The 15,939-nt window shown below is 37.6% G+C and overlaps 1 protein-coding gene across 1 annotated transcript in view; it reads left to right on the plus strand.

The window, feature by feature from the left end:
* TTN (titin) overlaps positions 1-15,939 on the plus strand; it is a 273,379-nt gene that overhangs the window by 11,649 nt on the left and 245,791 nt on the right. The window contains exons 9-23 of the mRNA XM_064287443.1: positions 452-583; positions 1,771-1,908; positions 2,503-2,640; positions 3,118-3,255; positions 7,020-7,357; positions 8,587-8,650; positions 9,213-9,494; positions 9,745-9,810; positions 10,446-10,794; positions 11,148-11,211; positions 11,326-11,541; positions 12,679-12,821; positions 13,772-13,977; positions 14,490-14,723; positions 14,825-15,069. Of these exons, the coding sequence (XP_064143513.1) occupies positions 452-583; positions 1,771-1,908; positions 2,503-2,640; positions 3,118-3,255; positions 7,020-7,357; positions 8,587-8,650; positions 9,213-9,494; positions 9,745-9,810; positions 10,446-10,794; positions 11,148-11,211; positions 11,326-11,541; positions 12,679-12,821; positions 13,772-13,977; positions 14,490-14,723; positions 14,825-15,069 (2,753 nt within the window). The remainder of the gene's footprint in view (positions 1-451; positions 584-1,770; positions 1,909-2,502; positions 2,641-3,117; positions 3,256-7,019; positions 7,358-8,586; positions 8,651-9,212; positions 9,495-9,744; positions 9,811-10,445; positions 10,795-11,147; positions 11,212-11,325; positions 11,542-12,678; positions 12,822-13,771; positions 13,978-14,489; positions 14,724-14,824; positions 15,070-15,939) is intronic.

The raw sequence follows: 15,939 nt of genomic DNA on the forward strand, positions 1-15,939 counted from the left end.
ATATTATATAAGTGCAGACTGTAAATTACCTGTGTGTGATTCCTCATATATAAAATAAAGGGGTCAGAGAAAATTACTTCTAAGGTAGACCTTCTATTCTAATAGCCTATGCTCTAATATTACCAATAATTGTCTTTAAAAGAAATAATTTGCAAAGAATATTATCATGATAATACCCACTGATAGTCTTTTTAAAGAAGACTGCAACTGTTTCATTCAAAGCGAACAGTGTTGACTCTGACTTCTTCTCTCAGCAGCATAACTTATGGTTTAGGCAGAGAAAGATCACGATCATACTAATGAACATGACATGATTTCATTTAGTGACATCTCCAGAAAGAGGATTTTACTTTCTTCTTCAAATTCCTATTTTGTTATATTTGATAAGCACTATGTCACTTCTGTTAGAGATCAAGGGACAATAAGACTTTGTTTTTGTCATTGATTACAGATAAGAAAAGAAACTGAAAAAGCATTTGTACCAAAGGTAGTAATTTCTACAACTAAAGCCAAAGAACAAGAAACAAGAGTTACTGGAGAAATTACTACAAAACAAGAACAAAAAGAAGTAACTCAAGAAACAGTAAGTCCAGTTTTGCAAACACCATGTAATTCATTGGCAAATATCACATTCCAGCAAGGTGTATGTTCCTCATAACCTAAGCCTCTAAATGGAGAAGTCTTTTGTGGTGTTTTGTTTTCGTTGTTTCTCTCTGTCTAGCGTTAAACTCCTTCCTGGTGGAAATGCTACTCTCATTGCACAATTTCCGCTCAACTGATCAGTTTCGGAGAGGTGTCTACTAGAACAGTTTGGGCACTCCTGTGAATTTTCTAAAGCATGCTTAGGTGGAGGATAGATATCCCCACCATCCAGTTATCCACCAGCACAGTAAATTTTTTCCTGCATAGCTTGAGCCCTCAATCACTTAGATTGTAATACATAAACTTTACATAGGTGTAAGACACATACACACACCTACACACACACACACACACACACACACACACACACCAGCATTGAATGCTCCACCTAAACAGCAAATGAGAGGGAGCAAGTGCTGAACATCAGGGCAGAGAAGTACTTCTTCAAGAAAGTGCCCTTAATTCCTGATTGGTAAATAGCACCTTAGAAGTATTTGCTGCTCTCGTGCTTTAAAACCATGTAGGAATAACCTCAATGTCACCAAAATCCGCTTCTCTCCCTGTGTGAAATCAAGCCTTGAAGTGTCAGGAAAGAGGCATCTATTTTTCATTCTTCCTTGGCCTTGTTCAGGGAGCTCCTATGGTCACATTCCTTGATTTCCAGCACTTCACCAGCCCCACAGCTACTTTTATGAAAAGGTTTACAGACTAACCAGAGATGGCTGGCTGAATTTCCCCCTCCTTACAACAGGTGAGACCCTGACCGCAGCGAGAACCCTACTTGGCATAATTCAGGGTCAAGTGACTGGCGAGTTCAGGCTGCTTAGAGATTTCCAGCCATTTGCCAGTGGCCACTTACTGGGTTCCCTAACATGTCAAGATGTCTTGAAGGTGAGACCGTTTCAGCTCCAGGACAGTTGCTAAGAGACAGGTGGACAAAAAAAGACACCCATTCCTTGAGAAATAAAACATCTTTGTTTTAAGCACAAGTGTGAGTCTCTGAAAATGGGATCATGACATTTTCTTTCTCACCATGAAGCATTCTGTAGTCTCATGTATGGTGTAAGGGTATCTTGATGTTTCTTTTGTGCCTGTGGAACTCAAATCTTTTTTTACTCTAAAAATCAGATAAAACAGGAAGCTGAGACAACTGCTGCAGCCATGGTGGTAGTGGCCGTTGCAAAGCCCAAACAACTAGAAACAGTCCTGGGTGCTCAAGAAGAAATTTCCATAAAACAAGAGCAAAAGCACATGACTCATGAAAAGGTGACACCTTCCTGCAGTGTGAAATTCACTCTTGCATCATTTCATTTGCAAGTCACCTACATTTTCATCATGGGTCTTAATCGTCACTCTTTCATCTCTGTCTTTTTATGACTCACGTAGAAAACTCCTTCAAAAGCTCTCATGTCCCTTTCCCATCTATGTAGCTTTCACTGCCACCTTTCACTTCTAACTTTCAGAAGTTTTTTTTATTACTAATATGGTATTGTAATTCACTTTAATGTCTTCCTATTGAAGTAGACTCCAATGTGCAAGACAGTTAATAAAATGCAAAATTAGGTGGTATTTATGGTTCTGCTGGAATTTTCTCACAAAGACTAATGTGAGAATGAGAAATGGCATTTATTAGTCTTTTATTATTAACAACATTTTTTTTCTTTTAGACTAGCCTTATTATTCTGATATTTTTACTAGCATGGATAATCAAAGCAACCCAAATGATATATTTAAGTGTAATTAAATACTTCTTGAATTGGAAGAAATTTTGTCTCTTTTCTCAGTTTTGACTTGTTTTTCTTCTTAGAGGCTGTAAATTTAATGACCATTTTCTCTTTTTTTTTTTTACCATATGATCAGATAATGAAGGAAACTAGGAAAACAGTGGTACCTAAAGTCATAGTTGCCACGCCCAAAGTCAAAGAACAAGATTTAGTATCAAGAACCAGAGAAGGCATCACTACCAAAAGAGAGCAAGTTCAAATAACTCAGGAAAAGGTGAATACAGATATTTGAGTGAAAAGTTCATCTTTAACCTAATTTCTCATAAACCATTAACTTACTATGTGGTATGAATCATTAATCCATATTTTCCTTTTTGAACCCTAAACTAAAAACAAAGTGGTAGATGTGTAACTGATTACCATTAATTTTACCTGCATATTTGATTTTTCCCCATGTATAACCATTTGTAATTCATTTCATTCACCATTATTCTTTGCATGAAGATGAGCATTTTTAGCTTAATTTTTAAAAATCAATATATGACATCATTTAGAGGTTTTTTTAGAGCTAACATTTCTAAATTTTGTGATTTCACATCAGTATATGCAAACATTGCCAAGTGAAATTTAACTTTTCTTGTGTAGTTAATCCTGAATAACTTCACCTTGCATCCCCACTGGGAGGGGGGCTCATACCATGTGTTCCTGAAGCCCTGTGGGGCTTAAACCTTGATTTTACTGTAATAATCAGATGAGAAAGGAAGCTGAGAAAATTGCCTTGTCTACAATAGCAGTAGCTACTGCAAAAGCCAAAGAGCAAGAAACAATACTGAGAACTAGAGAAGGAATGGCTACTAGAGAAGAACAAATCCAAGTTACTCATGGAAAGGTGACTATTTCAAGTGTGAAAACCCCATTACAATACATTAATACCAAATCTCATCTGAAACCCCCAACTATAATACATTAATACCAAATATCAGAACTTCTTATGGGTGAGACAATATTAACCTAATTTTTTAATAAACAAATGGTGGCTAATTATTTATTATTAATATTACTACACGTTCCCTTCCCCATTCATCTCTTCACTAGTATTTCCAACTTTTTATTATTCATATCTAGAAATCCTTCAAAACTTGATTGAAATTGCATGCAAGGAATCCATGAACATAGAATTAATTGTATAAGTAAATGATACATCTTATTTACTGACAGGAAGGTGTGTGTTTTGAGGAGATAATAAACTCAGTGTATTACATTGTACAGTATGGACTTATTTTAAGAAATTATCCATGGTTTTCTTCATCTGAATCTTCACCTTTTTTTCCTCTGTGTGAATAATCAAATGAGAAAAGAAGCTGAGAAAATTACAGAGCGTGCTGTAGCTACTCCCACTAAAACTAAACATGATGCAGTATTAAAATCTTGAGAAGGAATTACCCAACCAGAACGAATACACTTAAGCCATGAAAAGATTACTGCATCTATTTGTAGCTATGAAATTTCCACAAATTAACCTACTTCCCAAAAGTCTGTCATTTACCTTAAATGAGATGTTTAAACCAGACCCAAACCCAGTGCCGTCGAGTCGATTCCAACTCATAGCGACCCTATAGGACAGAGTAGAACTGCCCCATAGAGTTTCCAAGGAGGGCCTGGCGGATTTGAACTGCCAACCCTTTGGTTAGCAGCCGTAGCACTTAACCACTACGCCACCAGGGTTTCCAATGAGATGTTTACCTAATTTTATTCTCTTACTAATACAGTACTTGGAAATCAGCAACTAAAGTTTTTCAGTTTATTTAGTATCATAAAAAAAAAAGTATCATAGCTGACTCTTATTTGTATCTCCCTCAATGTCATTTTCTATCTCTATATCTTTGATTTATCTTTTCAAAGACATGATTCAGCATAAACTCAAACCTTTTACCCAGGTGAATGGCATATTTGCCTTCTAGAAGTCTCATGGGATGACAGAAATTCCAGAATGTAACTTTCTTCACATATGATTAATTTAAATTTTTTCTTTCTGTTCTGAAACATATAAATTTGACTATCCTATTTCTGTTGTTAAAAATTAGCTGAGGACGGAAGCTGAGAAATGTCTTTACCTAAGGTAGTAGTCGCTGAGTCAGAATCAACTCGACGGCAACGGGTTTGGTTTGTTTTTGGTTAGTTACCACTGCAAAATCTACTGAACCAGCCACACTCCCATGGACTAGCAAAGTATTTGCTACCAAGCAAGAACAAGTACATCTTTTTCATGAGGAGGTGAAAACTGATGATGTGGAGGTGAAAAGCATTGTTTCATCCCATTTCATTATCTATCACCTCTCGTAACTTTTCCATCCATCTAGAGTCGTGTGTTCCTGGTGTTCCATTTAAGTGCTTAACCGATCAACAAAACATCATAGAGGGTTAGATTCATTCCACGTTCTCCAGTGGAACGGTTGGCATTTGAAGTTGTGAAAAGCCAGATTAAATAACATTTTTCTCTGTCTCCTGAATTAGTTCTCAGCACTTAACTGGTGTGAATTGGGGCCTCCTAGTCCGATTCTTACTCCTGCTTGTCTAGGTTCCAAAAATATAAGGGCTGTTAGAGTCCACTAAGAAATAAAAGCAACAACCAGCATAAAGTATCCATTTATAGTTGTCCACAAAAGGCGTATGTCTATGGATTTCATATGCATTAATTGAAGAAAAAACTACAGAGCTGCTTTCCCAATTTAAAACGGGAAATCAAGTGTTTTTTGCATAAGTTTTAAGAACGAGATTTCTCTGAGTCTGAATTTTCTCATTGTTAAACTAAAACTCAACCTGACTACCTTGTGAGCTGGTTGAAAGGCTCAAATGAGATATAATGTAAATGAAATCACTCTATAAGCAAAGTAATATATATTAGTGTTGCCCTTTGAAAATGTTAATGTTTTAAAACATCTACAAATTTAAATTCAACTAATAGCCTGTATGTTTTTTTTTTTTTTAAAAAAGAACATGGATAAACTTAATACACCTAAGCCTCACATGTATTTTATAGTTACTTGTAAGATGCAATCTAAAATGAAGATTGTATTTGCAGTCTTTCAAGGAAGATTAGAATGTGCCTTCGTGAAGGGAAGAACTGGATGAAACCCATGAAAACTGAAGGCCCTTTTCGATTTTAAAAACCCTCATTTATATTCTAAACTGTTTAGAGAATAATTTTTAAAGATATATATAGGTAGCATACTTGGAAAAAAAAATTAGAATCACTCTGGATTCTATCACAGAAAACTGGACATTAATACAATATTCCAGCATTACTTTTAAAGTGCACTGGCCAGGCACGGTGATGTGATTGTAGGATTGTTGGAAATAATGCCATTTCCAAGGATTGCCTAGCATCATATTTTGTAACCCAAATCAGCTGGTTTGCTTTTTTCAAAGAGAAAACATTCTTGCAAACTACTTTCCCTTTTAAGTTAATCAGATTCATAGATATGAGAAAATAACATTTCTTTTTCCTTCTTTGCTTTAATTCCCAGAAATAATCAAAGTAAATTGAACTTCAGTGTGAAAGGTTGTTCTCTCAAATCCAAACATGATAACGCTTTCATTTTAATCACAGTATTTTCACTCGTATGTTTTAAGAGATGTTTTCTAATAAATTAAATCTTATCCTTAGGGAATCATAAGTAAATTAATATGCTCACTGCGTGTTCATGAACTTTCAAGTTACTGCATATTTGCATGTAACCTTCCAACTCTGCAGTGACTAATTTTTCTGGATGGAAATAATAAGACAGTATTTGCATGCATTTTTATCATTGCTGTCATTGGGTCAATACCAGACTAATGATCAACAAGATAATAAAAATAATGAAGATAACCAGCCCCAAAGTTCTGATTTCCCAAGCAGTAACTATCTGCCTCAAATTACTATAAAACCTTGAAATCTCCTTACTATTTTATATATGTCTCGTGTTCTCCTATGTTGTATGCATGTGATTTAATGTCTTATATAATTAAGCAAGTGTATACAGAATGTATCTAAATAGATGTCTATACAATATATAACCAATGAGATGTTAAGTTCCTAAATGTATTTCTGAGTTACATTTCTGGAGACACTATACATTGTGATATAACATGGGTACCCTCTGCCTGTCATGCTTTTTAGTCATTTGTGTGTTTTTAATGGCTATCCAAGGAGGAAGAGGCCCTGGTAGCATACTGGTTAAACACCTGGCTGCTAACTGAAAGGTTGGTGGTTCAAACCCATCAGCCACTCTGCAGGAGAAAAGACCTCGCGATCTGCTCCTGTAAAGGTTACCCAGAAAAACCCAGTGCCGTTGAGTCAATTCCAACTCATAGCGACCCTATAGGACAGAGAAGAACTGCCCCCACAGAATTTCCAAGGAGCACCTGGCAGATTTGAACCGCCGATCTCTTCGTTAGCAGCTGTAGTACTTAACCACTACACCATCAGGGTTTCCCTGTAAAGGTGACAGCCTAGGAAACCCTATGGGGCCGTTCTGCTATCACATGGGGTCAATATGAGTCAAAATCAACTCAATGGCACACAACATCATAACAACCCAACCTAGCAGGAGATGTCCCAGACTAACTTTGACATTACTGTTGTATTAATTCTGGCAACATTGTCTCCAGGTGGACGTTGGGAAAAAGGCTGAAGCTGTAGCCACAGTCGTTGCTGCAGTAGACCAGGCCCGTGTCAGAGAGCCCAGAGAGCCTGGGCATCTTGAAGAATCATATGCTCAGAAGACCACTTTGGAGTATGGCTACAAAGAGCGTGTGTCTGCCGCAAAGGTAGCTGAGCATCCCCAGCGTCCAGCGTCAGAACCCCCTGTTGTCCCTAAAGCAGTCAAGCCTGGAGTGGTCCGTCCTCCTCCTGAGACTCATATCACAACTACTGATCAAATGGGAATGCACATATCATCACAGGTAAGGCTGCTGTTTCCTGATTCCTTACCAGATTCAAGGGGAAAGTAACATTGATTGCTGTGGTCAACTGGTGAACAGCGCTTATCACTGAGTTTCATTTCAATGCAGATCAAGAAAACAACAGACATAACAACTGAAAGATTAGTCCATGTGGATAAACGCCCCCGCACAGCAAGCCCTCACTTTACCGTTTCAAAAATTTCTGTTCCTAAGACAGAACATGGATATGAGGTAAGAAGTCAAAAGGCATAATGAAGAAATGTCTAACTCAAAAAAAAGAAGTATCTAACACGTGATGTACTTGGTTATGGCCCAACGTGGGGCTCTTTTTGGTGATGTCTGTTTGCACTCTTGATAGACTCAGAAGCCCCTAAAGTCTGGTTTCTGAAACTTGCCCAGCAGGATGAGCATACAGTAGGAGGTGGTTATCTTATGCCTCCTAGAATACACAAACCTGTGCAGGTCTCTCCCTGTTTTATATTTTAGGCATAGCTCAAACTCAGACACTTTGATTATTATTGTTCTAAAGATTTTGTAAAAGATGGTATATTATACAGTTTAAGGAGCACCGGTGGCTCAATGGGTAAAGTACTCAGCTGCTTACCATGTTGGGAGTTCAAACCCACCCAGTGGCTCCACCCAGAAAGACCTGGTGATCTGCTCCCATAAAAATTACAGCCTAGAAAACACCATGGGCCAGTTCTACTCTGTCACATGGGGTGACTATGAGTCGAAATCAACTCAATGGCACCTAATAGCAACAACAACAGTTATACAGTTTAGTTTCCCTCATGCTGTAAGATATTTCAGAGTAACTTAACTGTGAAAGTATTTCAATAGTAAAGACACAGACATTGAGAAATCATATATTCACATACTTATTATAGCAAGATGGAGAGGTGGTATTGTGTGGTGTTTTAGGTTGGCTTTTGGAATCAAACAGTCCTAGATTAGAGACCTAATTCAGCCCCTTATTAGCTCTGTCGTCAAGGAAAGGTAGTACATGTAAAGTCTTTAGCAAGCTGACAGACAAAATAACCCTCAATAGCAGTCACTATTGTTCTTATTATACAGATCCATGACATAGAATCCAAACCTTTTATGCCTACAAAGAATTGTAAGGTACATACAATGAAAGCTATGAAAACCAGAACTTGATTGGACTGCCTTGTTTTTCTGGGTCTCTCCAGTTTTCCACCTTTGACAGGGTACAGCTTACACTTTTCTGTCTCTGTGTATTAGTGGAAATATTTGAGCTTTCCTTCTCTAACAGGTTTCCTGCTTACATAGGTTCTGGCTTTCACAGGTTTTACTGTATAATTCCTATATTTGATGTAGTACCCAAATTACTGTTGAAACCAAAAAACTGTAAATAGCAACAGAATAAAACAGTAAGAAAGCCTTTAAAATGTTTTTCTGAACGTCTCCATGTTCGCCTTTTGCACAGATTTGAGGCTGAAACACACATGTACTATTTTACAAGTAGCTCTTAGGAATTTACCAAGTATTTTAATAGCTCCTTGGTTTTGAATTTCCCTCTGTAGTGTTTTAAAATGCAGCATTCATTAGGATGGTTAAGTGAAAATTTATAGCCAAGCTTTAGAAGACCGTTTATGATAATAGCTGCAGAATAAGGGGTTTCTTCATATAACTCTTTAAAAAAAGATATTTTTAGATGTAATGCTTTTATAAACCACCAGGAATGACAATGAGCTTTATAACTGGCTTATTTCTAACTGACTTTTCATTAGCTGTAAGGGTGATAATGAAAAAATTAAGAAATGGACCATATAGTAAATAGACTCAGATTCAGAACAAGAAGACTAGTGGTGAATTGCCTCTGAATGATACTACGGATGACAGTTAAATTATTTATTTTCTGACTCTTGTCCCATGTAGGCATCAATAGCCGGGACGGCTATTGCCACATTACAAAAAGAGTTGTCAGCCACACCTTCTGCTCAGAAGGTCACCAAATCGGTGAAGCCTCCTACTGTGAAGCCTAGTGAGACTAAAGTACGGGCAGAGCCCACCCCCTCACCACAGTTCCCCTTTGCTGACATGCCAGACACTTACAAGAGTCAAGCTGACATTGAGGTGAAAAAGAAAGTAGGGGTGAGCATCACTGGTGCCACAGTCCGTGAAGAGCGCTTCGAAGTACTGCACGAGCGTGAAGCCAAGGTTAGTGACTGGATTTTACTCTGTTTCTTGATCCATACTCCTTGAGCCTTGAGCAGGGCTGGACACCCGACCAGTTTGTCCTGCAGAAGTAATCAACCAATGCCCATGCCTAATTTTATTGAGCATGGTGTTGGTCAAAGATCTTTTTCTCAAATTATTTTCTACTAACAGAGCAATTAGTATGTGCTAAATTTTTTAGATTTCCCCTAATTTCTTGAATATTTTGTTAATATCATTTGTGAAATTGTAGGTAACAGAAACAGCAAGAGTGCCTGCACCTGTTGAAATCCCTGTTACTCCACCAACTTTAGTCTCGGTGAGTAAAGAAGTCAATTGTGTTGGACTACCTATATGTTTGATTAAATAATATTAATACATGTTTACACAAATCAGTTTCTCAAGTTTACAGGAAAATGGCATTAGTGAGTTTACAAATACTCACTTTAAGCCCATGTATGATTTGGCAAGGAAAAGGGGAATCCATTTATTCAACAGATATTTAATGAGCTTTTACTATGAGTAAGGCATTGATGTGGAGCTATAGAGAAATAAGTTAGTCCAGCCCTCTTTGAAATCTTTGCATTGCTATCAGAGAAAATGTACATAAACAAGGGTAATAAAATATAGAAGGTGCTAAGCACTTCACAGACGGAGAATCCAGGGGAAGGAGAGATTACTTCCAGTTGGGGAGAACATGGAAAGCTTTTTGAAGTGGTAGCATTTGCAGCTGAGCATTATAGCTTCGTTAGGATTTGAATATGTGAGAATTACAGAGGGTGTGGGGTTGCAGCACAGTTCCACACTAAGAACCTGAAAACACCTGATCTTAACATGCGATTTTTTTTGTGGCAATTAGAATGTGCAAGTTCAAACTCTCACATTGTAGTAGTATGTAGAGATCGTTAATGAATATGCATGCATATCATTTCCTTTTTTATTATGGTAAATATATTTGTAATGAAACATTTGGCATTTCCACATTCTTCACGTGTGCAATTTAGCGTCATTAATTGTATTATTTCCTTTTTTTCCTCTCTTCAGGGCTTAAAAAATGTGACTGTCATAGAAGGTGAATCTGTCACCTTGGAGTGCCACATCTCTGGATACCCGTCCCCAGCAGTGACATGGTACAGAGAAGACTACCAAATCGAAAGTTCCATTGATTTCCAGATAACCTTCCACAGTGGAATTGCCCGGCTTATGATTCGCGAAGCCTTTGCGGAAGACAGCGGGCGATTTACTTGCAGTGCTGTAAACGAGGCTGGAACCGTCAGCACCTCCTGCTACCTAGCTGTTCAGGGTCAGTAGCCACATTCCCACAACTCCTCCGCATATGTCGTGACTCTCATCTGACACTCCTTTCCACATAAACCAAACCAAACCAAACCCTTTGCCATCGAGTCAATTCTGACTCCTAGCGACCCTGTAGAAAAGAATAGAAATGTCCCATGGTGTTTCCAAGGATCAGCTGGTGGATTTGTATTGCCGACCTTTTGGTTAGCAGCAACCTCTTAACCACTGCACGACCAGGGCTCCTTTTTTGGGATTCAGTGCTGGATTATGGGGCTAACACAGCTGTCCGTGTTAAGCAAGGGTCTCTAATGAAACGGGCAAAATGCCTGACTTAAATGAGAAACTTTTGTCTTCCTCTAGTGTCAGAAGAGTTTGAAAAGGAAACAACAGCTGTGGCTGAGAAATTCACCACAGAAGAGAAACGGTAAAATGTTCTGTTGCTAATTAGCTGCGGTTCTAGTGCAGTTTTCATATTAAATCCCTTTACTACTGATAAAATATGACCCAGATGCTAATATGAAGGGAATTCTCTTTTCAGCTTTGTCGAGTCCAGAGATGTGGTAATGACTGATACTAGCATCACAGAGGAACAAGCAGGGCCTGGAGAACCGGCTGCTCCTTTCTTTGTTACAAAGCCAGTGGTCCAGAAACTGGTGGAAGGTGGAAGCGTTGTGTTTGAATGCCAGGTTGATGGCAACCCAAAGCCCCATGTCTACTGGAAGAAATCTGGCGTTCCTCTAACGACTGGATACAGGTATTTTGATGGCTGAATGATAAATTTCCTGTAATTTGTATGATATGTATACAAAGCCTAGAGAAAAGTAGAATTTACTTTTTCTACCGCCCCTGAAATGTAGCTTTTTTTATGGTGAAGTCTTCATACTTTGTTTTGAGGTGTTTTCACATTTTTTACAACGGTTTCTTGAGAAATAAAGCTATGGAACAAAAGCAGATGGAAGACATATTTCCTCATATTCTATTTTGATTTATACCCATTGCTGTTGAGTCGATTCTGACTCATAGATACCTAAGAGGACAGAGTAGAACTACTCCACAGAAGCAGACTTCCACATCTTTCTTCCACAGAGCAGCTGGTGGGTTTGAACAACTGACCTTTTGGTTAGCAACCAAGTGCTTAACCACTGTACCACCAGGGCTCCTTTAATTTAGTTTATTGTGTTAGTGAAATAGAGAAAATACCATGGATTTTTCCATAGACATATTTTTCCCAAAAAGATTTGGACAATTGTGAATAAAAATGCACAATAATTTAATCATTAAAAGTTAAAAGAATAAGGATCATATGATGAAGAAGAAAGTTAGTTATACATGAAAATCTACACTAATAAAGTTGCTGAAATTGAATATAAAATTTAGCTCTAAATTTCCTACAACTTGAAACAAAAAAAAGGCATATTAGATAATCTGAAAATGTAGCTGTCATATCTAATAAAGCTTAATACTGAAATATTTAAAGGAATTTATTATTTTGGTTACTATTCATTTACTCTTCAAATGGAACAATGAACAAAATAATGAGCAAAGAAAAAATACCTACTGTTTAAATGACTTCATCATTTGCTAATGTTGTCACAGAAGCCACATATTTCCATGTGTCTGTTTCTAGTAGTATTTTATTCTGTTCTTTATGTTAAAGAATATATGAATATTACTTAAAATAAAAATTAAGCTTGTTTGGCCTTCATTATTCATATCCATGCATTTTCTTCAATTTTTAGCAATCTTATAGTTACTAAGCGTTAGTAACTAAGGGTTAGTCACAGGTTTGGGATCATTGAATTTTTCACTACAGTCCATTGGCAAATAAGTTCTGTACTTTTACTCGCATAAGGATTATTTGTGACTGAATTATTTGTTCCTTTCCGTAAAGATACAAAGTGAGTTATGACAAACAAACTGGCGAGTGCAAACTGGTGATTTCTATGACTTTTGCTGATGACGCTGGAGAATACACTATTGTTATTCGTAATAAGCATGGAGAAACTTCTGCGTCTGCTTCCTTGCTTGAAGAAGGTGAGTGCAACTCTCAGTAGTTCCTATGAGCGTGATGAGAATTGAAATGCAGGGTCAACAGTGCTGTGTGTTTGTTGAGCGTCTGGCTGCAGTAACCAGTGCTGCTGCTGCCTCTGTCTCCTTCAGTCCCGTCTCTTGGCCTCAGCCATACAGGGGATGCTGTAGACCAGAAGGCCTCAAAGGCCATGCTGGTACTAAACTTCTAAGATTCTAGCAATAGTTCTATTTGGTTCATTAGTTTCTAGGCATACCATACCTTTGAATACACAGGAACCTTAAACCAGTTGCCTTCTAAATCCAGGCAGGTAGTATTATTGAGTGCCAGGAAAACAATGGCAAACTGTCTCAAGACAGTGGTGGCCTCACACCTCTATGGGATACATGTTTGGGGCTCAATGTTACTGGAGTTTCCAATATTCTGAAGATAAAATGGAAAGCAGAATTTTCAGTGTTCGTAAGTAATTTGAAAAGAGAAAATGTAATAACACCGGGTCAAAACAAAAAGTATCTGTAGGCTGCCACTGTCTCTGGAAGCGCTTCACATTTACCAAGGACCATCTCAAGCTGTATTCCATTTGATCTTCACAACACCCTTAAGAGGAAGTTAGAATATTATCCTCATTTAGCAGATAAAGCACCCAAGACCAGAAGGGTAAATTAGTTGCCAAAAGCCACACAAGTTAGGAAGACCTACAGGGTAGATTCCAAGGGACTGACACTACTAATATAAAATTCTTTTTACATTAAGTCCCTGGTTTGGCTTGTTACTGTACATTTGGTTTCAAAATTCAATGGAATAAATATTTAGTGAGCACTTTGATAGTAGATACTTGGAAAATCTCATTGTTGCTTATACATTTACCCTATTGTAGGACTTGCCTGAATGAACAGTGGCATGAATGCTTTTTTAAAAAGGACGTTAAAAAAATAACTTCTGTTCTTACTTCTAGCTGATTATGAGTCACTGATGAAGTCCCAGCATGAAATGCTTTACCAAACACAAATGACTGCGTTTGTGCAAGAACCCAAAGTTGGAGAAACAGCACCTGGATTTGGATACGCTGACTTTGAAAAAGAATATGAAAAAGAACAGGCCTTAATTAGGAAGAAAATGGCCAAAGATACTGTAATGGTCAGAACTTTTGTAGAGGACCAGGTGAGTATAAGAAAAACGACCAAATAAGCCATGTCATAAGTTATGCTTTCCTCCTACACATCTCTTTTTTGTTTGTTTCATATTTTCATTTTCAAGTGATGGGATTAGGGCTAGAGCACTATTAGTAGGTCCAGGTTCACTGCTGACAAGCCTCCTTAATGTTCATGGCATGTTGCATATATGCAAGCACATGGCTTTAGAAATAGGAATTACATGTATACAGCAAAAGACAACCATTAGCACAACCAAGTGTATTACTTCCATATCCCTTCATGTGTATGATGATCATCCCAAATATAACCCATACTCTTGGAATACCATATTACCCAAGATGCCACAGCATTCATTGGCAAAGATGACTGTAATGCAGATTAAAAAAAAAACCAGCATGTAGATTTTTCTCCCACTAAAAAACTCTTAATCCTTAGGTCTGAAACTAATACATATTCTTAAAGAATTTCTATCAGTAATGATATAGCTCTTTAACAAACTGTCATCTTTTTACTGCATAGGAATTCCACATTTCTTCCTTTGAAGAAAGACTTATTAAAGAAATTGAATACAGAATAATAAAGACTACATTAGAAGAACTTCTTGAGGAAGACGGAGAAGAAAAGATGTCGGTTGACATTTCTGAATCCGAAGCTGTTGAAGCAGGATTTGATTTAAGAATCAAAAATTATAGAATTCTCGAGGGAATGGGTGTTACTTTTCATTGCAAGATGTCTGGATATCCATTACCCAAGGTAAAATACATTTACCATACCTCCAAGCCACAAAAAAGATACAAATAGGTTATAACTATTTTAACTAAATTTTATTCACATACGTGTGTTTTTCTTTGCAGATTGCATGGTACAAAGATGGCAAGCGTATAAAACATGGAGAACGATACCAGATGGATTTTCTGCAAGATGGCAGAGCTAGTCTGCGTATACCTGTTGTTCTTCCAGAAGATGAAGGCATCTATACTGCATTTGCCAGCAATATCAAAGGAAATGCAATTTGTTCAGGAAAGCTGTATGTGGAGCCTGCTGCACCACTGGGAGCTCCAACTTACATACCCACACCAGAGCCAGTGAGCAGAATCAGGTAAGACTAGGTTTGTATAGTATAAATGGTTTTAAAATACCAAATATTTCAGCAGCAATTTGTAGTTATGCAAAAAATAATTGAAGGTTGAGTTAGCACTGAACTTTGCCATTGCCAATACAGATTATTGCCAAGAGTTTTTATTTCTTGCCCCTTTGTAAAATGAGCAAAGCATTTTTACTAGAGTTTGTTGTTGTTAGGTGCCATCAAGTTGGTGCCAACTCATAGTGACCTTATGTACAACAGAACGAAACACTGCCTGTAACTAACTATAACTAGTACCATAACTAATACAATGATAGAACCTTGGTGGTACAGCAGTTAAGAGCTTGCCTGCTAACCAAAAAGGTCAGCAGTTTGAATCCACCAGTCACTCATTGGAAACCCTATGGGGCAGCTCTACTCTGTCCTATAGGGTTGTTATGTGTTGGATTCGACTCTATGGCAATGGGTTTGGTTGTTTTCTTTATGTACCTTATCCTTAATTTGAAGTCCCTGGGTGGTGCAGATGGTTAATGTGCTCAGCTGCTAACTAGAAGGTTGCAGTTTCAGTCCACCCAGATGTGTCTCAGAAGAAGGTCCTGCTGATCTACTTCTGAAAGGTCACAGCCATTGAAAACCCTCTGGAGCACAGTTATACTCTGAAAAGCATAAGATTGCCATGAGTCAGAATTGACTCGACAACAACTTTTTTTTTTAATCCCTAATTTATATAACCTTGATTATTAATGGTTATTATTTCTATTTTAGAGATTGAAAAACTGAGGCTCTTAGATTTATGAAATTTGCCTTATTCACCCAAACTGTAAATGGTGGTGCCAGCACTTGAAATCCAAGTCAGTCTGGTTGCAATGTGTAGATAGGGGTTGT

This window comes from Loxodonta africana, chromosome 6 (genome assembly GCF_030014295.1).
Source record: "Loxodonta africana isolate mLoxAfr1 chromosome 6, mLoxAfr1.hap2, whole genome shotgun sequence".
Lineage (NCBI taxonomy): Eukaryota > Metazoa > Chordata > Mammalia > Proboscidea > Elephantidae > Loxodonta > Loxodonta africana.